The sequence below is a fragment of the Rhincodon typus genome, chromosome 35, assembly GCF_021869965.1.
Source record: "Rhincodon typus isolate 14 chromosome 35, sRhiTyp1.1, whole genome shotgun sequence".
NCBI classification, from domain to species: Eukaryota; Metazoa; Chordata; class Chondrichthyes; order Orectolobiformes; family Rhincodontidae; genus Rhincodon; species Rhincodon typus.
Window position 1 is genome coordinate 215671 of NC_063366.1, and position 24816 is coordinate 240486.

Consider the following 24816-nt stretch of genomic DNA (forward strand, 5'->3'; position numbering starts at 1 on the left):
TGTGATGATCTGGACTGTGTGCACAACCTTCTGCAGTTTCTCATGGTGCTGGGCAGAATAGTTGCTGTTACGCACCTGGATAGTATGCTTTCTATGGTGCGTCTGTAAAATTTGGTGAGGGTCCTTATGGACATGTCAAATTTTTTAAGCCTCCTGAGGGAGAAAAGGTGTTGTTGTGCCTTCTTGACCATTGCATCTATGTGGGACTCCTGGTTATTTGTTGTTGGTTATCGTCACACTTAGGATCTTGACACTCTTTACCCTTCCACCTCAGCTCCATTGATATAGATAGGGGTGTGTCCACCTCCTTTCTTCCTGAAGTCAATGATCAGTTCTTTTGTTTTGCTGGCATTAATTGAGAGAGTGCTATCATTGCTCCATGACACCAAGCACTCTATCTCCGTCCTAAATTCCAACTCATCATTCTTTGATATCCAGCCTACAATAGTGGTGTCATCAGGAAACTTGTAGGATGACATTCATGTGGAATTTGGCTACACAGTCGTGGGTATACAGAGAGCTCAGTAGAGGGCTTAGTATGCATCCTTGTGGGGCACCAGTGTTGAGGATTATCATGGAGGAACACAATGTAAGCAATGGACATTTATTTTATACACAGGCTAATATAGACAGGATGGCTTAAAAGTTGTTTTGCATGCTTGCCTTCGTTGCTCAGTCCTTTGAGTATAGGAGTGGGACATTTATGTTGAGGTTGAACAGGATATTGGTGAGGCCTCTTCTGGAATACTGTGTCCAATTCTGGTCGCCCTGTTATAGGAAGGATATCGAGCTAGAGAGGGTTCAGAAGAGATTTGCCAGCATGTTACTGGGTTTGGAATGTTTGTGTTATAAAGAAAGGCTGGATAGGTGGGGACTTTTTTCACTGGAGTGTAGGAGGTTGAGAGGTGACCTGATAGAAGTTTATAAAATAATGAGAGGTATAGATAGAGTTGGTGGTTGTCTGTTCCCTAAGTGGGGAATTTCAAGACTTGGGGACACATTTTTAAGATGAGAGGAGAGAGATTTTAAAAATGACATGAGGCAAATATTTTAAACAGAGGATTGTTCACATGTGGAATGAACTTCCTGATGAAGTGGTGAATGTGGATACAATTACAACATTTAAAAGGCATTTGGATGGATACATGAATACAAAAGATTTGGAGGGATAAGGCCCAGGGGCATGCAGATGGGGCTAGTTTAGTTTGGGATTATGTTCGGCATGGACTGGTTAGACTGAAGAATCTGTTTCCATGTTGTATGACTCTATATCATATTTCACATCATAACTATAGTGTTATGTCACAAAAAATGAATGAAATTTCAGATTTGCACATGCCTAAGCTTCTTAGAAGTTAAATTACAAGTGAGGGAGCAAATTGTCCTTATCATTATTTATTACTCTTCTACTTCTCTACCCAGCCTCTACATCTAAGAAGAGAAACCAATGTTGCAGTGCCATCTTTGTCAGATTTAACAAGTTCTTTGGTTGAGGCTATAGTCTACTTCATGTAAAGTATATATCTTCGAAAGCAAAGCTTAAGACATATTATTGTTGTTACATACATCTAATATGTCAATGATTTGCAAATGTGCAGAGGTTTTCCCTTGCTAAATCCAAATTGCAGTTTACAAAATCCAATGTCAACCAACATTACAATAGAAATTCAAGAGTGAGAAATGTATGGTTTTTGTAAACTCACATCCTTTACAATTACAGGTATTGTTGAGAAATAGCCTTAAAAAGAAACATAAAATATGACTATTTGCTCAGACACTGGCACTAATTTCAATCATCACGCAATGCCCATGGGCAATTTGAGATTCCCCTCCTCTATATAAGTTGGAGCTGGCATGTCTGCAACACTAACAGACAATGTTGATGATCTTTAGATATGGCTGAACCGGTGATTATAAAAGTAATAAACATCTACTACCCTATTCTTGCTATAGTTGGTGTTCCTGGTAAGCCTCTAATAATTATTCATATCATATTGTACCTTGTTTTACAGCATCACTCCTGCTATAATTAATGTATTTTCTGTGTAATATTTGATTTGATTTGAAAATTGATTTTCTCCACTGTGTTTACCATGGAGAAAGACATGAAGACTTGGGAACTCAGCGAAGTTGGTGGCGATATCTTGAGGACAGTCCATAATCACAGTAAAGGAGGTGTTGGAAGTATTGGAATATATGATGGTGGATAAATCTCATGGTCCTGACCAGATATATCCAAGAACCCAGCAAGAGGCTAGAGAAGAAATTACGGAGGCCCTGGCTGATATTAGCCATGTTTGAGATTCCAGAAGACTGGAGGGTAGCAAATGTTGTGCCCTTATTCAAGAAGGGCTGCAAAGAGAAACCTGGGAACTACAGACCAGTAAGCTTAACATCTGTGGTAGGTAAGTTACTTGAGAAGATCCTGAGGGAGAAGATATACATGCATTTAGAAAGACAGGGTTTGATTAGGAGTAGTCTGCATGGCTTTGTGTGTGGGAGATAATGCCTCACAAATTTGTTGGAGTTCTTTGAAGTGACCAGGAAGGTTGATGAGGTCAGGGTGGTAGACATAGCCTATGTGGATTTCAGTAAGTCTTTTGATAAGGTTCCACATGCTAGGCTGCTCTGGAAGGTTAGGTAGCATGGAATCCAGGGAGCGCTGGCAATTTGGATACACAAATGGCTTGATAGTCGGAAGTAGAGGGTAATATTGGAAAGATGCTTGTCGGACTGGAGGCCTGTATACCTCAAGGGTTGGTGCTGGGCCCGTTGCTGTTTGTTATCTATGTCAATGATTTAGGTAAGAATTTACTAGGCATGATTAGTAAGTTTGCAGATGATACTAAAATAGGAGTGTTGTGGACAGTGAGGAAGGTTATTAGAAATTGAAGCAGGATCTTGATCAGCTGGGAACTGGGCTGAGAAATGGCAAATGGAGTTTAATGTATATAAGTGTGAGGTGTTGCATTTTGGAAAGTCAAATCAAGGTAGGGTCTTAAGGAATGTAATGGATCAGAGAGACCTTGGAGGGCAGGTGCACATATTTATGAAAGTGGAGTCACAGGTAGACAGGGCAGTGAAGAAGGCTTCAAGCACACTGGCCTTCATCAGTCAGGGCATTGAGTACAGAAGTTGGGAAGTTATGTTGCAGTTGTACAGGATGTTGGTGAGGCCGCACTTTGGAGTATTGTGTTCAGTTTTGGTCGCCTTGCTATAGAAAGGGTGTTATTAAACTGGAAAGAGTGCAGAAGAAATTTACCAGGACTCAAGGGACTGAGTTATTGGGAGAAGTTGGACAAGCTAGGACTTTTTTCTTTAGAGTGTAGGAGGCTGAAGGGAAGATCTTATCGAAGTGTATAAGATCATGAGAACTATGGATAGAGTGAATGCACTCACTCTTTTTCCCAGGGTTGGGGATTGCGAGGACTAGAGGGCATCAGTTTAAGGTAAGAAGGGAAAGAATACATGGGAACCTGAGGGGTCAGTTTTTTACACAGAGGGTGTTGTGCATATGGAATGAGCTGCCAGAAGAAGTGATGGAGGCTGGTACATTAACAACACTTAAAAGGCTTTTGGACAAATACTTGGATAGGAAAGGTTAAGAAGGATATGGGCCAAGTGCAGGGAAATGGGGTTAGTGTGAATGGACATTTTGGTCGGCATGGAGCATTTGGGCGTAAGGGCTGTGCTGTAGAACTCTTATGACTCTATGACTCATAAAATGGCCCAGATTTTCAGTCAATATTTATGACACAGTCGATCTTTGAAACAATACTAGCCATGATTATACAGCAGTTCAATTTTCAATGTATATTTAGAATTAATAATGCATGGCATATGTAAAATTCAAGCCAGACTAGTCATCAGTTAGTGGCTGCTTGGCTACAATAACGCAGTTAGTATGGTATACATAATGAGAATATCTACACTTCCATTTTTATCATGGTATTTATGGAAGCCAGAAATAATAAATTTTGTGTAATAATGATAGAGAGCCAGAACCATTCCACTATTATTTAAAGCACAAATTACAAAAGAAAAATGACCAATAAATGACACAACCCTTTCCAACTTTCTGTCAGTTGATAATGTCCAAATGTGAAGGGAAGTTAAATTTCTGCTGTTTCTTTTATTGGCAGCAATTTCATGCAGATGCCAATGCTCCTATAGAATGACTTTTAGATTTGTATTGTGTTACAGAATCCAGACGCTATCCAAAATTTTAATCCTAACATCTATTGCAGATGTTAATTTCAGGATAGAGGGAAAAAAGGTGCCTGTTAAATTCTGTTAATTAATGAGAAACAGAATGTACTGAGTTTAGGAAGTATTCAAATCTGCTGCTCTTATTACTTTACCAGACATTCAACTTGTTCATGTGACTGGGAATGAACCTCATCTAATGTAATGTGGAAAAGCCAGAATTTGGTCCACTAGAAATCTATAAGTCTATGCTTGACATTCTCCAGATCATTCATTTTACTTTTTTTCTTTCGGAAATAACTAACAATGATGAACAAAAATATTCACAATGGATGTCTTATTTTTTAGATTTCTCAGCATATATACCAGGTTCAAAACAAAAATGACAAGATACAAATTAAATTTTGGTAAGAAATGGATTTATAAGTGATTCTGCTTTTTATTTTTGCAGCCAATTTGCTAACAACAATAATTCTCTCACGTGGCAAATGTGGTCTCTCAAAATGCATCAGTCGTTACCTGGTGGCCATGGCAAGGGCTGACCTGATGGTCCTGATATTTGAAGTAATTCTACTTGAAATTAAGGATGCTTATTTCCCATATTCATTTCTTAACTATACTCCTATCTGCAGTCCCAACCTTGCCATGCTATTTGTTGCTATTGATTGTTCTGTTTGGCTAACTTTAGCCTTCACCTTTGATCGATTTGTTGCCATTTGTTATCAAAATATGCGCACAAAGTATTGTACTGAGAAAAATGCAGTCGTAGTCATAGCTGTAGTGTGTTCCATAAGTATTTTACAAAATATTCCGGTCTACTTTATATATGAACCTCGGGATATGATTAATCAATTGCCATGGTCATGCTATGTAAAATGAAGTTTCTATATCCTTCTGATATGGATTGCATACTTCTGGCTGGAAACCATTTTAACGCCATTTGCACCATTTGTGTTGATTTGTATTGCTCAACGCCCTGACAATCAAGAATATTGTGCTGTCAAGTAAAGTGAGAAGCAGACTAAGAGTAAACAGAAATAACCAGAATCACACTGACCCAGAGGTAGAAAACCGAAGGAAATCAATCATATTACTGCTCTTTATATCGGGAAGTTTTATAGTGCTATGGATGTTATTTTTTGTATGTTTCATATCCGTCCATTTTACAGATGTTCAATTTTTAGAGGCTAATTACAATGATTCTTTCACTATTGCAGAACAGTCTGGGTATATGATTCAGTGTTTTAAGTTCTTGCACAAATACATTTATATATGCTGTATCTCAGAAGAAATTCAGACATGGAATTAAAAATATGCTTAAACATCCTCTCTCAATCTTCATAAAACTAATTAATAATTGTAATTGCATCCTTCAATGTGACAGAATGTATTCAATTGAATCGTACGTATGAATGGAGTTCAGTCTCCTACATGTTACCCAAACTTGGAAAGTATACTTAATTTGGATAAATAGGATTGAGCTCTTGGCCGTGCTGAAATACGATTTGTTGACAAGAGAAATCAGAATTAAATGCAGGAGCGAAATCCCAGCAGTCAGTACATATAATGGACAGTTGAAATGGATGTTTAATAACTATTTTTATTTAACCTCCAGCTCTCTTCAAGATCACTGAACAAAGAATGACAAAGTAAGTGTTTAAAGATGTGGAATCTGATAATAAGATTTGATGGGAAGTAACAGTTGAAAAAGTATTTAAACGAATGGTCCCAACAATGAATTTATAGAGTCATTGTGGCAACAACCAGGCATGCAATTCAAGAAATTATTGTCAAAATAACACTGAGACTTATGGCCACTATAAATACAAATCATATATTCTGATTTGGAGAATACTGAGAGCAAGGTAGTAAAATTTATGCCTCAAGTAAATATGTCTGCAGATCGAAGATGAAACATTGAATCTATGTGGTCACACCATAGGTGTAGATTAAGCAGGCTGAAAGGCATGGGTCATTGTCAGGCAGTGTAGAGGAAGGTAGGTGGGGTGGGAGCCCCCTGCAGCCACCCCACTTTCTAATATACATAGCTTTTTGAATACTGTTGGTCAGATAACTGTTCAGGGGAACACAGTAGCAGCCAGCTTCATGGCACCATAAAGGTATTGCTGCACAAAAGAGGAAGAAAAAGAACAGCAGGGATTTAGTGGTTGTGGAACACACAGACATTTTTGCAGCAGTAAAAGAGATTCCAGGATGTTGCATGGTATGGTCAGCGATTTATGGCAGCAGATCATTCTGAAGGGGCCAGGCACACAGACATATTGTATATATGGTACATAGTGATACCAACAACATGGGTAGCAAAAGAATGAAGTCCTGAGAGCAGGATTTAGGGAGTTAGGAAGTACATCAACGAACAGAACCCAAAAAGTAGTGATCACTGGATTACATTCTGCTGCCACGTGAAAGCGAATATAAGAATAGGAGGTTACTCCAGATGAATGCATAGCTGGAAAGAATTTGCAGGAGGGAGGGCTTTAGATTCCTGGGACATTTTGAGGTGGATGGTGGGACCTGTATAATGTTGAAGGGTTGCACCTGAACCTGAATGGTACCAGCAACCTTGCAGCAGTTTTGCTAATGCTGTTAGGGAGATTTTATGGCAGGGGGTGGGATCTAGGCAAAGACTGATGAATGACCAAATTTAGAAATGACAGCAAGTGAGTCAGGAAGGCATGAATATTATAGGCCAGTTAAGAGACAAGAGAGTTTATTTTAATGTTCAAAACTGATGAACAAGGTAGATGAGATAACCAGGTGTAGAGCTAGAGATGAACACAGCAGGCCAAGCAGCATCAGAGGAGCAGGAAAGCTGACGGTTCGGGCCTAGACCCTTCTTCAGAAAATCTCAGATTCTCCAGTATCTGCAGTTCCTACTATCTCTGAAACAAGGTAGATGAGTTGAGGGAACAAGTTAAAACATGTGGATATGATGTCATTGTTGTCACTGTGACGGGATTGGAGAAGTCAGAAATGCATTATAATATTCCAGAGATAACAGTGTGGAGCTGGAGGAACACAGCAGGCCAGATGAAATGATTCACGACTAGGAGGTGCAGTTGTTTAGTGCGAACCAAGCGTAGGTGTTCCGCAAAGCAGTCCCCAAGCCTCCACTTGGTTTCCCAGTTGCGAACCATTTCAACTCCCCCTCCTATTCCTCAGACGACATGTCCATCCTGGGCCTCCTGCAGTGCCACAACGATGCCACCCGAAAGTTGCAGGAACAGCACCTCATATTCCGCATGGGAATCCTGCAGCCCAATGGTATCAATGGACTTCACAAGTTCAAAATCTCCCCTCCCCATATCGCATCCCAAATCCAGCCCAGCTTGTCCTCGCCTCCCTAACCTGTCCTTCCTCCCACCTATTCCCTCCTCCCACCTCAAGCCCCACCCCATCTCCTACCTACTAACCTCATCCTGCCCCCTTGACCTGTCCGTCCTCCCTGGACTGACCTATCCCCTCCCTAACTCCCCATCTACACTCACCTTTACTGGCTCCATCCCCATCTCTTTGACCTGTCTGTCTCCTCTCCACCTATCTTCTCCTCTATCCATCTTCTATCCGCCTCCCCCTCTCTCCCTATTTATTTCAGAACCCCCTTCCCCTCCCCCATTTCTGAAGAAGGGTCGAGGCCCGAAACGTCAGCTTTCCTGCTCCTCTGATGCTGCTTGGCCTGCTGTGTTCATCCAGCTCTACACCTTGTTATCTCAGATTCTCCAGCATCTGCAGTTCCTACTATCTCTAAGGTACAGACCTGACAACTCCACAAGTGTCATCATCGTTACAGATGAACGGATCCAAAGCATCATAAATAATGTCACATCAGAAACCTCAAGGCAGAAAATCCGATCAGAAATCAATTTAAGGGTTCTTCAGTAGCAGAATTCGAGAGAACCCAACTGTGACCGAAGGATCCAAACCTGGACATCCAGGGATAAACTGTTGTTTGAAATTATCTCTGAATTCCACAGTTAATCATGTAAAAGCTAAGTTGAGTTGTGTGGCTTAACTTGCTTACATGATGAGGGCTTTTTTTAGGTTTCTACATGCATTAAATTTAATTGTTTCAGTATTGATTGTAAGATTTCTTAATAAGTAGCAAAATTTGGTAGCTTGTGGTAATTTACACACAATAACACATTAGCAAACCACTCAATAAAATTGAAAGTCATCCGGAGAAAGCAAGAACTGCAGATGCTGGAGTCAGAGTCAACAGTGTGGAGCTGGAGGAACACAGCAGGTCAGGCCTAATCAGAGGAGCAGGAAAGTCAACGTTTCGGGTTTACGCCCTTCACCGAAATGTTGACTTTCCTGCTCCTCTGATGCTGCCTGACCTGCTGTGTTTCTCCAGCTGCACACTGTATTGATAATAAAATTAAAAGTTTACTTACTTGTACACTAAAAAATATCCTGAACAAAAGCTAGGCGGCTCCACAATAGAAAATTAATATGTACATATCCAACATATAATTTATTCGGCTGCTGTCCTCCAGAAATATCTCCCAAAGTTGTTCGCTGCTTTAAAAAATAATTGCTGCTGAAAACCGAAAATCTTGCTTCCTGATACATTAGCCATTTTTAAAAGCATTGCCTTTAATAGCTTGTTCTAAAGGTTTGTATATAAGAAACATCCGCAAAGACTGGCACGAATTTCTTTAGTAACAGAAGATACAATCTTCTCAGTGACTTTGGAGTATATGACTGTTCCGTCATCACTCCGTGCAATCTTTGTATTTCACTACAAGAAAGGAGGAGTTTAAGAAAAAACAACCGGTCACCATTTTTCCAAAGGGCATGTGGTTCACCTTTACAAACTATCTGACATAAGAAGAGTATAACTTGACTTTGAAGTTTCATTCTATTCTTGGCCGCAAGTTATTGAGAACTGGTTCTGCGGCGAATTTGTGCAACCTCTCCTCTGCCCTGCCACATACCATAAAGTAACAAACACATGTAATGTGGTTTCTGCGGACGAGAACTTGTTGTGTCTGCACAGAACACTTCCATTTTAATGTTACTAATTTAGTATTAAATGTTGCATTCAGCCCTTGTGTAGTACCAATGAGGAAAGATTTGTATCCAACTTTATGTCCGGGGCCCTCCTGTTTCTTTGTCTGAATTGACAAATGCCACTGAGCAGAGAGTCCAGTAATTGCTGGAAAAAATAGAGATGTAAGGCTTAAATTGAAGACAATGACAAAATACCATAATTACTACAGTGTAGTCTGAGGACGTTTGTCCCATTGAACCTCTTGGGCTCTCCAAATGAGCAGCTCATTTAGTGACATTCTCAAAATGATTCCTTGCAAGCAGAAAGGGTCTGCCGTTCCTTTGCAAGTATCATTCGACTTCAATTTTCAGATGCTTTCATTGAATGTGCCTCTAAAAAGGTCTCAGGCAGTGCATTGTTGACCTAAACTGCTTGCTTTGTTCAAGATAGAGTTTTTCTCATGTCCACATTACGCACTTGTTTATAAAACCAATTAACTTAAATCTGCACCCTCTTGCCCACAATGTTCTCCCAACCTGGTCTGACTAGTCCCCTCCTAATTTTGAACATCTTGTATAAACTTCTTTCAACATTTGTTTCTCCAAAGCAAAAAAACAAAACAGTTGCAATTATCCAGACTTAATAATTCTGGAGTCTACAAAAGTCCTGAAAACAGCCTGTAAACACCCATGTCAAGGCTCATGAAAGTGGATTGGGTCCAGTAATTTCATAGCAGGAGAGCACATAAAATGACAGTTAGGTAGATCTAGCTCGTGCCATGCTGGGCTTAGGAATGATTAATTTAGCAGTGTTCAGGTAGCTTTATTTTGATTGTTTCTGGCCAACTCTTCCTTCCTCTGACAACTAGTTGTTCCTGTCATGCTACTGTTTTCTGGGACTGTGCAAAACCAGCCAAGACCTCTCAGCTGTGCTGACAGTACTGTGTCTGCCATTGGTGTATTTAATGGAACTGAGTTTCGAGACATTCACTGTACATCTAATTTTGAGATATTGTGTCGATACTATAGCATTAAGAGGTGTATTTTGCCATTACTTTTTTTATGAGAAAGCTTGAGACAGAGGTAATGAGCGTTCTGCTCAAAGACAATAAAGTAAAAAGCTTGTGAAGCCTTGGGATTTTTTTTAAAAGTTGGAACAATAGAAATAGCTTGAATGGGTGGAGTCAAAATCCAACAGAATCAGGATTTTTAGTTTTAGCTCTCAGCAATTGCCGGAGTCTTGAAGCTGGATGTGGAAGCTCTTGATCCTCTCTTTGTTATAGCTAAAAGCTGGGGTTCTCTTCCTGCTGCTAGACAGACAATATATTTTACAGAATTTGCTTCTACCAAGGGTTTGTTTGAGATGTTGCTATATTGGAACAGTTAATTTAGTAGTAAATAACGTATATATTATTTTGCTAAGCATTTTCTAAGCAAGTTCTTTTATTTTTATTTTGTCTGTATTTTAACTGAAGTTTTGCTTGGTGTCAAGTAGTTTGACTAAATGAATTGCATCTGAAACACAATGCCTTACACTTAGCTTTAGAGTAACCTAGACCCTAGTCTTCTGTTATATTCTTAATATATTTTGTGGGGGTTTGGTCTGGTCCATGACAATACCGATCTAGACAGTCTAGATATTCTAGACTGGAATTCTCTAATGAGACTGTGTTTGGGATATTTAATCTGCGTGTAACCCTTAATGCAGCTGAACTTTGTACTGTGTGATGACAGTTATTGCCTCGAGTTTGTAATCTGAAACTACCTTGTTATTCAGGAGTATGGAAGAGTGGGAGGGGGAGGAGAAGGCGATGCAGAGACTGGCAGTGCAGCAGCTGAAGGTTGTGCTGCAGACAGTGCAATACAGCTATGAGCAGAACTGCAGATTGGAAAATGGACAGTGATTCTCAGAGAATAAAGTTTGAAGAACCAACACTGGATTTGGGTCTTGACCCACAGATGGCAGAGCAGGTAACATTATTATTCCTCGCATGATACATAAAGGAATAAGACCCCACATAGCCCATCTAGCAAACAAACTTAAAAAAAAAACTAAGGCACATGTTTCAATTATGTCATGTCATTTACTTAAAATTGTTTTTCTATTTCCGGCAAATGTGTCCTCCGCATCAAGTCAAAATTCTATCAAGTTCCATTTGTTCGTAAGTAGTTTCCAGGTGAAAAAATGTTGTGGTAACCAGAGGACACAAAATTAAGACCATTCGGAAACAAACATGACTGAAATGAATGTAATGGGTTTTAGTAATGTCAGTTCTGTTGGGGGATCTCTGCTTCTCAAATGCTGTATGAGCAACTGTTACCATTGCTATGAGAGTGGAGCAGATTAGACAGATATGCTTTGAATCACTGATCTTTTTTTTCGACACAAACTAAATCATAATGATGTTGTGAGCAAGCAGAATGCACAGATTTAATACAATTGATGTTTAATGGAGTGCTGAAATAAGGACACAATTGTTTATGCAATGATTTACTTCTGATCTGAACAGCATGATATAAGAACAAAGAGAACTTGGGGTGCAGGTTCATAGTTCCTTAAAAGTGAAGTTGCAGGTAGACACGGTAGTGAGGAAGGTGTTTGGTGCACTTGCCTTTTATTGGTCCGTCCATTGAGTATGGAACTCCTGGAATACTGTGTTCAGTTCTGGCCTCTCTGTTATAGGAAAAATGTTGTGAAACTTGAAAGGATTCAGAAAAGATTTGCAAAGATGTTGCCAGGTTTGGGGGGGTTTAAGCTGTAGGCTGAATAGGCTGTGGCTATTTTCCCTGGAGCATCAGCAGCTGAGGGGTGAACTCATACAGGTTTATAAAATCTTGAGTGGCCTGGATATGATGAATAGCCAAGGTGTTTGCCCCAGGGTAGGGTAGCCCAAAATTAGAAGGCATAGGTTTAAGGTAAGAGGGGAAAGATTTAAAAGGGACCTAAAGGGCAACCTTTTCATGCAGAGGGTGGTGCTTACATGGAATGAGATGCCAAAAAAGCTGGTGGAATCTGGTACAATTACAACATTTAAAAGGCATCTGGAAGGGTATATGAATAGGAAGGGTTTAGAGGGCCAAATGCTGGCAAGTGGGATTTAGATTAATTTAGGATTTCTGGTCGACATGGACGAGTTGGATTAAAGAGTCTGTTTACCTGCTGTATGTCTCTATAAATCTATATATCTGCTTGAGGCCATTCATTAGCAAGTTTAATTAGGCAATTGGACAGAGGCTGGAAGATAATAAAGGGCTTATGCGGATGGAACAGTGGAGTGAAGCTAACTAGATGATTATTTTAATCTGGAAGACATGTTGAACAGCAATCCAGCATTGAAACAAAATCCATTGGTTCAGCTGATAAGGCTTTGCGTGAAGTCACATTTCTGAACTTGAGACCTCACCCCAATCATTTGTTTTTTGACCAACTGTGAATGCAGAATGCAAGAGGTGGCGTCCTTGTTTGTTCAGTTTAAGGTTGAACAGTTTGCCTGAGAATGAATACTCCTCGATGATTGATTGTCTTTCCTAGACTGCTCAATCCTCAAAAGCAGTGATTAGCTGCTGAGGGAACGGATCTTGTACTGACAAAAACAAAGTTGCTGGAAAAGCTCAGCCTGTCCGGCAGCATCTGTGAAGGAAAAAACAGAATTAATGTTTCGGGTCCAGTGACCCTTCATTTCAGAACCCCGGACCCGAAATGTTAATTCAGTTTTTTCCTTCACAGATGCTGCCAGACCTGCTGAGCTTTTCCAGCAACTTTGTTTTTGTTCCTGATTTACAGCATCCACAGTTCTTTCAGATCTTGTACTGAGCTTGTTTAAAAATTAGTCACACCATGATTAACCATCCAATGCAACATACCACCATGGAAGATTAAATAGCAGGGCTCTTTTGACACAACAGAACTTTTCTTATTGTCAGAGCAGAAACTTTGAGTTCAATTAATAACCTCACATCGACTAATGTTGTAAAAGGTTAAAGAATTTACAAAAAGAAAAAAAATGAAAGCACATCAAGAATTTCTACTTGAATTAGCTGCTAATTTTAGTATTTAAAACATGAAATGACACAGCTGAATGCTAGTTGGTGTATGGTAACTTTAAGTGATCTTTGCTGCTGCTCTTAATTGTATGCTGACCTTGTTCGATTGTACAAACGAGCAAGACAGCTAGCACACATATGGAGATAACAAGGTGTAGAGCTGGATGAACACAGCAGGCCAAGCTCTACACCTTGTTCATCCATCTCTACACTTTGTTATCTCAGATTCTCCAGCATCGGCAGTTCCTATTATCTCAGCATACATACGGAGACAGGTTAATACAGCGTGGAGCTGGAGGAACACAGCAGGCCGCAGCATCAGAGGAGCAGGAAAGTTGACATTTCAGGCCGGAACCCGACCCAAAACATTAACTTTCCTGCTCCTCTGCTGCCTGGCTTGCTGTGTTCCTCCAGCTCCAGACTGTATTGTCTCCGACTCCAGCATCTGCAGTTCTTGCTATCTCTGGAGACCAGTTAAAACTGGCAAAAAATGATATATAAAAATGACTGGCAATAAAACTGAACTAGGAGACCCAGCTACAAGTTTCACCTGTTACAAAGGTGTGTCATAACAAAACGAAATATGCAAAACTGACAAAAGAAAGGATTCTAGGGAGTATCGTGTGGAACAATGGCTGTGACGCTACCCCTAATCACTAAATACAGGATTTAATGCAACCTATTCTGGAAGTATTTCACAACTCCTCCAAGCAAGTGCACTGAAATAATTCACAAAGACTAGATTCCCGTTGCCTTAAAATTGTCTGCTCGATTATGTCTAGCGGAGCTATTCAATTAATCAAATTTCATTCTGCAGTTCAAATAGCTCTGCAAAATTTAATCTGAGTGATTAAATGCAAAACGTATGATAAATTGACAAGTTCTGAAAGAAAATGACTGTATTGAATAGAAGAGATAACAAGGTGTAGAGCTGGATGAACACACCAGGCCAGGCAGCATTAGAGAAGCAGGAAAGCTGATGTCTGGACCCGTCAGCTTTCCTGTTCCTCTGATACTGCCTGGCCTGCTGTGTTCATCCAGCTCTACACCTTGTTATCTCAGACTCCAGCATCGGCAGTTCCTACCATCTCTGTATTGAATCGAATTAACTTTGGTTGCAATGGTAAATAAGTGGAAAAAAAATGCATTTTGATAATGGCTCTTTAGAAATAGTTCCTCTAAAATAAGCTACACCAACAGATGTTTTACCCTGATGTGTAATTGGGCTGTGACAATTCTGGCTGTTGATTGACTGTTGGCAATGAATGTGGGAGCTGGTATTCAGTGTCCTGTACAATGACATTGTGACGCAAATCCATGGTTTTGCGGGATCAATTAATCGTTTCTCATCTTTCCTGCCTATATTTTACAAGGCACATTATGCATAACTTGTCTGCCCTCATGACTTTTAAGAGCTTCCAGTAATCCAGGCAGCAGGCCTGAACTCGCTTTATCTTTATAATTTCTTTTTAACTGCTTCCTGCCTAAAATGTTGCAGCTTTGATTCACCCTCAAGTTAGCTGCTGCAAATAAATAGGTGGCAAAGTCCAATGATATATGCAGCTTAGAAATGTAGCAATCCGCTGCAAGACCAAACACAGAACAACAGACACTCAGAAACATCAAGAAATGCACAAGACCTACGTTATAAGTAAACAAACGAGCAGTGATAACAAGGTGTAGAGCTGGATGAACACAGCAGGCCAAGCAGCATCAGAGGAGCAGGAAGGCTGACGTTTCGGGCCTAGAGCTTCATGTCTTTCTCTGTCATGGTCAGAGAGACTCATTTACACAGTGTTGTAAAGAAACCAGCAAAGACATACATAAAGATAGCAAGAACTGCAGATGCTGGAGTGAGAGACAACACAGTGCGGAGCTGAAGGAACACAGCAGGCCCTGCAGAATCAGAGGAGCAGGAAAGCTAACATTTTGGGTAGGGTTCCGACCCGAAACATCAACTTCCCTGCTCCTCTGATGCTGCCAGGCCTGCTGTGTTCATACATAGACTGACTTCCACATACATAGACAACTAGTCTTTCTCTCTCTCTTTCTGACCCACGCATACACATTCACTCACACATAGATGGACTCTCATACTGTCTCGCACACAAACAAACATTAGTCACACATACACAGCAGAGTCTCTATCTCTGTCACACTCACATGCTCTCTATCACCCACTAACCTTTACATGCACACACACATATGTGACCTCAGTGGCAATTACATAACGATACAGCCTTTCTGACATACAGACATGGGTATATACTCTGTTTTACACATACGTTTGAATTATATGTCATCTGATATGAGAGTAGGCTATTCCCTGGCTCTCCTACAAGTTGTTTCACATATGCATGCTGATCATGAGCTCCAAGTCTACGGTCATCGTCATTAGCCACCCCACTCACCAAACTTGCTGATCTCCATTGGCAACAGTCTCCCTGTGTTGGCAATTAAAAGTCTTAATTTAGCTTTGATTAAAGATAGGAGAAGCTGAGACAATAACCTGAGCGTTTACACCTGCAGCCTAGCTTGCACTCTGTCCTCCATAATAGATTCTATGCATATTTTGAAACAGAAAGCGAGTGGTTATTTACCCTGGCAAGATATGACCTGTGGAATTCTCCTTACTTCACCATCATGTGGGCGGATGCTGCACATGAAAGCCCGTTCAATTAATGTGCCAGCAGTGATTCAATTGGCACAGACATAAGTCAGAAATTACATTTTCTTCATTACTTTTCTGTGATATTCCAGGTGCTGCCTTTGTGAAAAGATAGTTTGAGAATTGGCTGCGTTTTAGAAGGTACAGTGCTGAGGGAATGCAACATCATGGCCAATAGGGCAATACTGAGGTGGGGAGGGGAGGTGACAACACCAGTAGTGGGCAGTACAGAGGGAGCAGAGCACTATAAGAGGTTGAGTACTGAGGCTCAAAATAAAGAAGGAGCAGGAGTAGGTCATTCAACCCTCCATGTCTGCTCTGATGTTGAAGCAAATACTTCATGTGTTAGAGTTAGGTGATAGGGACAATAGAGTAACAGGGTAGTTAAGAAGGCATAAAGATGTTTGGTTTTACCAGTTATGGTATTGATTATAAAATAAGAGATGTCATGCAGGTGTAACAGAATTTTGTCTGAGCTGGAGTACTGTGTGCAGTTATGGTCACCACACTGCAGGGAAATGATTTGTTTACACTGGAGGGGTACAAAACAGATTCATCAGGATGTTGCCCCTGGGGTAGACAGCTATGAAGAGACGCCGCACATTCTACGGTTTTTATTTTGAGTGGGGAAGATTGGGAGGGGAGCTGATAGAGATGAATACGTTTATGAGAAGCATAGACAGGTGAACAGAAAGCAGCTGTTCCCCTTAGTTGAGGGATTAATAGCAAGGGAGTGTATTATTCAAGGGGAAGGCAAGAAGTTTTGATGGAATTTAAGCAACAGATTTTCACCCAGAGGGTAGTGAGAGTCTTGCTCTGTTATCTCCCACTTTAGAAATTCTGAGTTTGTAACTGGATTCTTGCTCTTCCCTCAGTTGCCTGGGAGAGTAATCAGAAACAGAGAATCTCCGCAATGCGGAAGAGGCCATTCAGCCCCTCTATTCTGCACCAACCCTTTGAAGAGCATCCCATCAGACACAGCCCTCAGCCTATCCCCGAAATCCTGCATTTACCACAGCTAATCCACTTAGCCTACACTTTCCTGAGCACTACGGACAATTTAGCATTGCCAATCCACCCAACCTGCACATCTTTGGACTGTCGGAAGAAACCGGAGCACCCGGGAGAAACCTGCGCAGACGCGGGGAACATGCAAACTCCACACATACAGTTCCCCAAGGCTGGAATCGAGCCTGAATCCCATATGCTCTGAGGCTAACTGCCCACCTCACAAATTAAAAAAGAAACTTGGGTGAGCACTTCAAGTGTCATAACATTCAAGGCTATGGGCCCAGTGCAGGCAACTGGTGTACGACATAAGATAGTTTTGGTGGTACAGACTCCACGGACTGAAATGCTGTGTGATTCTATGATTAAAACCCACATTCCTGTCCTTCCCTACCAACCATTCAACTTCTCAAATAATACAAATTATCTACCCCATATTAAAGAAAAATTCAACAGCTACTTCTACCACGTTTTGAGAAAGAGGTTCAAAGACTCAGAGGTAAGTGAGGGTAGTGAACTTCATGTTTATTATCAATGACAACATCTTATTTAACTTTCCTCTATGGGAAATAATCCTTTCCATATCTACCCTGTAAACACCCTTCATTAATTTCTGTGTTTCAATCAAGTAATCTTCTCTAATTTTAACTCAGTAGATACACATCTAGTCTTTCCAAAGTTTCCTCATAAAACAAACTGCCAACTCCAGGTATTCATATATTCGATGACCTTCTCTAAACTACTTCTATAGCTTTGACATTATTCTTTAGATGAAGTTATCAATACTGCATAAATACCTCAGATGTGCCCCCACCTGTCCTCTCCATATTCGAATATCGTAGAATCCCTATAGTGTGGAAACAGACCAACAAGTCCATGTTGCCCCTCTGAAGAGCATCCCACCCCAGACCCATCACCTTACCTTTCACTGTAACCCTGCCATTTTGGATGGCTAATCCACCTAACTTACACACCCCCAGACACTATGGGCAATTTAGGATGGCCAATCTACATAACCTGCACATCTTTGAACTATGGGAGGAAACCACAGCACCCGGAGGAAACCCACGCAGACGTGGGGAGAATGTGCAAACTCCACACAGACAGTCACCCAAAGGTAGAATTGAACCTGGGTCCCTGGCACTGTGAGGCAGCAGTGCTAACCACTGAGCCACCATGCTGCCCCAAATAAATGAGGGTCAGTACTATGTAGGGCCAGTACTGAGGTTGGGCTGTAATCAGAGCGTCATACAATCTTTGCTCATTTTCCCCATCAAATCCATACCAACAAACTAAACTAAATGTAAACCAGACTCACTTTTACCTGTGAGAGATGGACGGCTGTGTTGTTAGTTAGGAATTATTGGGTCTGTTACACTGCTGGTCGACCAAGAGTGAGAAATTGACACTTTCTCAGAGGAACATGAATGAAGAAGCAATGTTCTGCTGTGGAAGGGATTTCCATTCATGCGCAGGACTGTAGGAGGCAGCACTAAGGCTGAGCTTACTTGGTGAAGAATGAACATCGAATGAGCAATTCAGTTTTATTATTTATTTATTTATTATTTTTCATGGGGTTCCATGGGGCGGCTCAGTGGTTAGCATTGCTGTCTCACCATGCCAAGGACTCTGATTCGATTCTGGTCTCAGGTGACTGTATGTGTGGAGTTTGCATGTTCTCCCTGTGTCTGCGTGGGTTTCCTCTGGATCCCTCCCAAAGACCCAAGATGTGCAGGTTACGTAGTTGGCCATGCTAAATTGCCATAGTGCCCAGAGATGTGCAGGCTAGTTTGGTTAGCTACGGGAAATGTAAGGTTATAGTGATAGGGAGTGGATTTGGTTAGGATGCTCTTCAGCTGGTCGCTGTATACGTGATGGGCCGAATGACTGCTTTCACACTGGAGGGGTTCTATGATACAGCTTTACTCAGTAGGCTAGACTTTATTCATCATCCCTTCCTGCACAAGAGAAAAGCATATTGAGACGTTGTTGGGATGAAGGTGCATCCACAGTGCTGTAAGGAAGGTGGTTTCAGACTTTTGATTTAGTGACATTGATTCATAGATTCTTGCATCACAAAAAGGTCCTTTGGCTCATTGAGCCTGCACTGACATAACAACCACTAAAAGTGCTCTGATCCCAATTTCCTGCACTTGTCCCATATCCTTGGATGTTATGATCTTTTGAAGTGCACATCCAAATATTTTTTTAAAGATTGTAAGATTTCCAGCCTCCACTACCCACTACCCAACACCTACTGATTGAAAGAGCTTTCTTTTCCCAAATCCCCTCTGAATTTTCTGCTCCTTACCCTGAAACTATGCCGTCTTGTAACTGACCCCTAAACCAAGGGGGAAAAAGTGTTCTCTATTCACCCTGTCCATACCCTTCACAATCTTGTACAACTCAATCATGTCCCCCCTCTGTCTTCTCTGCTCTAAAGAAAACAATCCAAGCCTATCTAGTCACCGCTTACAGCTCAACTTCTCCATCCCAGGCAACATCCTGGTGAACCACATCTGTACCCCCTCAAGTGCTAATTTATCCTGTAGTGAGGTGACCAGAACTCCAGTTATGGCCTAACCAACGCTCTGTACAACTCTGTACAACTCTAACATTACCTCCTTGCTCTTATACTCTCTGCCATAACTGATGAAAACAAGTGTCCCATCTGCCTTTTAAACTCTCCTATTCATGTGCTCTGCCAACTTCATGGTTCTGTGAATAATTACCCCAAGATCCCTCTGTTCCTCTAAGCTACCAAGTGTCCTGTTATTCATTAAACACCCTCTCATCTTGTTTTTCTTTCAAAGTACATCACCTTGTACTTTTCAAGGTTAAATATCATCTAATGCTGATCTGCACATCTGACCAATCCATCTATATCTTCCTATAACTTACAATCATCTTCTTCACTATTAACCACACTGCCAATCTTCATGTCATTTGCAAATTTGTCTAACATTCCCCCTACATTTTCATCTATATCATTTCAGTATCTAACAAACAAAGAAGGGTCCCAGTACTGATCCCTGTGGTACACCAACACCCAGCCATTTAAACAGCCTTTTACCACTACCCTTTGTGTCTTATTACTAAGCCAGTTTCTGATCTATCTCACCAGGTTTCCCTCAATTCCATGTGCTTTAACCTCCTCAATCAGTCTCCCATGTGGGACCTTGTCAAAAGCTTTGCTAAAATCCATATAAATTATATCAACTGGACTTCCCTCATCCACACACTTGATCAGATTTTCAAAAACATTCTAACAAATTTGTTAGGCATGAGATCCCTTTGACAAAGCCATTCTGACTATTCCTAATGAACCCCATGCCTTTCCAAGTGGGTATTAATTCTCTCCTTCAGAATTTTCTTTAATAGTTTCCCTAATACTCACGTGAGACACAGGGGACTGTAATTTCCAGGTTCATCTCTACTATCCTTCTTGAAAAGGGCAACCAAATTAGCTGTTATATAGTCCTCTGGCACTTACTCCATGGCCAGAGAGGAATTAAACATTTGTGTTTGAGCCCCTGCAATTTCTGACCTCACATCCCACAGCAGCCTCAGATGCAATTCATCCAAGCCAGGGGATTTGTCCATTATTAAGCCTGACAGAACCTCTAATACACCTACGCTCGGTTCGCAATAAACAACTGCACCTCCCAGTCGCGAACCATTTCAACTCCCCCTCCCATTCCTCAGACGACATGTCCATCCTGGGCCTCCTGCAGTGCCACAACGATGCCACCCGAAGTTGCTGTTCCTGCAACCTCATATTCCGCTTGGGAACCCTGCAGCCCAATGGTATCAATGTGGATTTCACAAGTTTCAAAATCTCCCCTCCCCCTACTGCATCCCAAAACCAGTCCAGCTCGTCCCTGCCTCCCTAACCTGTTCTTCCTCCCACCTATCCCCTCCTCCCACCTCAAGCCGCACCTCCATCTCCTACCGACCAACCTCATCCCGCCCCCTTGACCTGCCCGTCCTCCCTGGACTGACCTATCCCCTTCCTAACTCCCTACCTACACTCACCTTTCCTGGCCCCATCCCCGCCTCTTCGACCTGTTTGTTTCCTCTCCACCTATCCTCTCCTCTATCCCTCTTCTATCCGCCTCCCACTCTCTCCCTATTTATTTCAAAACCCCCTTCCCCTCCCCCTTTTCTGATGAAGGGTCTAGGCCTGAAACGTCAGCCTCTCTGCTCCTATGATGCTGCTCGGCCTGCTGTGTTCATCCAGCCCTGCACCTTGTTGTCTCAGAACCTCTAATACCTCCCCATTACTTATGTCATACTGTGCAAGTTCCTCACTGTCCATTTTCCTGAATTCCTACCTGATGGAAAAACGATATATTTCCAAGTCACATTGTTGTGTGTGAACATAAACTTGATAATATTCCCGTGCATGTGCTGCCTGAGAGTAAGCACCAAGGGAATTCTCAGAATTTGAGGGCATGTACTACAGAGGTGTCTACTTGTCAGGAGGAAGGGCACTCCTGAGGAAGCTGTACTCTACAAAGAACAAAGAAAATTACAGCACAGGAACAGGCCCTTTGGCCCTCCAAGCCTGCGCCGATCCAGATTCTCTTTCTAAACCTGTCACCTATTTTCCAAGGATCTGTATCCCTCTGCTCCCTGCCCATTCATGTATCTGTCTAGATACATCTTAAATGACGCTATCGTGCCCGCCTCTACCACCTCCGCTGGCAACGTGTTCTAAGCACCCACCACCCTCTTCATAAAGAACTTTCCACGCTCTAGTGGAGCATCTGTCCTGAAATTATACTGCAACTTGGGTAGAACAGATTGAGAGGCAATAGGACTGTTGAGGAGACAGTAGTGAGTACATTGTGCCCTCTTGAATGCATAGGATTGGAAAGTATTGCATTGGAAGAAGGTGAGAATTGATGGAAAGGTTAGTATGGAGGAGAGCTGACCGAGCTCTACGTTTTCAGAGAAGTAATGCTGAGGAAACACTACTTTATCAGAGTGTCAGAATTTGGTGAGTGTTATGTTACCCAAGAATTAGTTTAGAGGGACTGCTCTACAGCTGGTGGGAAAGTATTGATGTCATCACAATGTTCGTAGCAATAGTGAGGGGGGTATTGGTGATCTGCCAGTTCTGAGCGACGCAAGTACTGTCAATATACCAATGCTGAAGGAGTACTGCATCCTTGAAAGATCAGCATGGAAGGTGTGCAGCACTGGCGTGGAGCTACTGTGTTCAACTGCGAGATAGCAAGAACTGCAGATGCTGGAGTCAGAGATAACACGGTGTGGAGCTGGAGGAACATAGCAGGCCAGACAGCATCAGAGGAGCAGGAAAGCTGACATCTCAGGTCAGGACCTTCCTTCAGAAATCTGAATCTGAAGAAGGGTCCGGACCCGAAACGCTGACTTTCCTGTTCCTCTGATGCTGCCTGGCCTGCTGTGTTCTTTCCGCTTCATACTGTGTTAGCTATGTTTAACTGCATTGAGTTTCTGTCACACAATTGATAAGAATTAAGAAATGAGACTGTCAGAGCGATCAAAAATATTTTATTTAATGTTACAATACTCTTAAATGTCTTGAGTTGAATTCTTCTAAGTCTTATGTATTCAATTACATTGAAATGTCCCCAACCATGATCCTAACACTAATCTTCCAGCTCTTACTGAATATGTTGATTACTCTTTGAGACAAACTTCGTTTAATCATCAGGTCTTAATTGTATTGTATGAATGTTCAGGTTTTATGAAGTAAATCAACATTCAGAGCTGTTAGAATGTTCAACCAAGGGATGGGAGGTGGGGTGATGCTGTGTGTGATGGGACATAAGGCCACATGAAATAAATGCAGAAGAAGATATAATCTAGTGAACTTGCTCAGCCTTTGAATATAAGCATGACTAATCTTGACGTTGACCTTAATTTTCCAGCCCCCTCCACAAAACTTGATTTCATGAAGTTCACTATCCGAATTCTCAAAACTCTCCCTGTCAGTGCATTCATTTTTCACAAGAGGTGGGGCATCCACATCCTCCTGCATTGGCATCTAAATACATAGGAGGAGTAACTAACATATCTGTCTCACATATCCCAGGAGCACATGCTCTGTCCTCCCCCAACCGATCATCTGAAATAACAACAGCTGTGAATAGGGATCCGGTTCATCCACACACAGATGTACAACATACTGAATTCTGGACTTCTCAGCATCACCTTGGGCTTGTCTGAGCAGTCATGGTGCTTGCAAAATCATTGTAACACACAATGAATACATATCCAAAGTTACATGCTGGTCAGAGTCAAGCCCGCATGCTCCTACCCACATACCTACCCCCAATCTTATGATGGAAGTTGATAATAACTATGCATCACCACACCCTCAGTGCAGGTGCAATGTCATTCAGTATGTTTCAAGAAAGACCTTTACATTCATGTTTAACAGCAGTTAACTACAGATTTTAAATTGCAAATTACACACAACTGTCAAATATCCAGATGACTCTATTAATCCAAACTTTTACTGATTCACACATATCAGGAATTCTATTCTGAAACCGTTCAGAACACACTATTAGATTGCAGGCTGTTACTCATTCCCAGGATTTAGTTACTCTGTACACAAACCAACTAACCCCCGCTAGTAGATTAGAGCCTTTTTTTCAGGTTTCTATGATTAGACACAAACTGCTTCATCTTTCCATACGTCAAGAATTCCATGTTTAAAAAGCACGAAAAAAACCTTTCAAATATACATCCAGGTATTGCTCCCTAGACCAGCTAATCCCATTGAATAGAATTGAATACTTAAGTACTTGAGTGCTATGTACTTACAACACGGAAAGAAGCATTTCAGGCATTCAGACTCAAATCCAATTTGTAATCCAGTATGGGGGAAACAAACTCACTGTGTTATCATTTGTTATGTCCTTGTTAATTACAACCCCTAGATTGGATATCAATATGCATCACAGCCCCTTGCTGGATTATTCCATGTTTTACTACTGGAAACTTGCGGCTTACATTTTAGCACACATCTGATCCATGAAATTGATCATTCCATTTATTAATGCTCTGAATTTTTGAAGTTGGCCCTATCCTGTTCTGTTGATATGTGATATATTTTATTCTATTTGCACAAGTACCATCTGACTCAGTTAAATTATAGTCTGTAATCCTCTGTCAGAATCACAGAGTCAGAGAAATTATAGATTATTCGAGCCATTGTGCCTACATCAAATCTATTATCAGTGTCAATCTTCTGTCTTTTATGCACACCTCTGCACACCTCTTTGCTCCAAGAAAAGTCAAATTAACTTCTGACAACTTCAATTCAACCTGTCAAAATCTAACCAGGTGAATTTTGAGTTAAAATAGCTAGTAATACAAATTAAGATTGTGAGAGTTTTTAGATATTTAAAAAGTAAGAAAGAGGCAAGAGTGGATATTGGACAGCAGGAAAACGGTACTGAAGAAGTAGCAATACAGAACAAAGAAATGGTGGAGGAACTGAATTGGTATTATGCGTCAGTTTTCACAGTGGAAGACACCAGTAGTATACCACAACTTCAAGAGAGTCAAGGGGGCAGAGGTGAGTGTAGTAGTTGTCACTAAGGAGAAGGTGCTGGGGAAGCTGAAAGGTCTGAAGGTGGATAAATGACCTGGACTAGATGACTACACTCTGGGGTCTGAAGGAGATAGCTGAGGAGATTGTGGAGGCATTTGTGGCAGTCTTTCAGAAAACAATAGAGTCATGGAAGGTCCTAGAGGTCTCAAAGACCGCCTAATGTAACGTCCCTGTTTAAGAAGCGAGGGGAGGGAAATTAAACACCAGTTAGCCTGACCTTGGTTGCTGGTAAAATTTTACAATCCATTATTAAAGACGAGATTGC

The 24816-nt window shown here is 41.4% G+C and overlaps 1 protein-coding gene and 1 pseudogene across 2 annotated transcripts in view; both read left to right on the forward strand.

Annotated features, from left to right (window-relative positions):
* Positions 1-1895: 1895 nt before the first annotated feature.
* Positions 1896-5618, forward strand: LOC125486898 (annotated as a pseudogene).
* Positions 5619-10473: 4855 nt separating this feature from the next.
* LOC109932079 (protein phosphatase 1 regulatory subunit 1A-like) overlaps positions 10474-24816 on the forward strand; it is a 75552-nt gene continuing 61209 nt past the window's right edge. For both annotated transcript variants that reach the window (XM_048616979.1, XM_048616978.1), the window contains exons 1-2: positions 10474-10571; positions 10997-11190. In XM_048616979.1, coding sequence (XP_048472936.1) covers positions 11089-11190 — 102 coding nt within the window. In that variant the 5' untranslated portion in view covers positions 10474-10571; positions 10997-11088. The remainder of the gene's footprint in view (positions 10572-10996; positions 11191-24816) is intronic.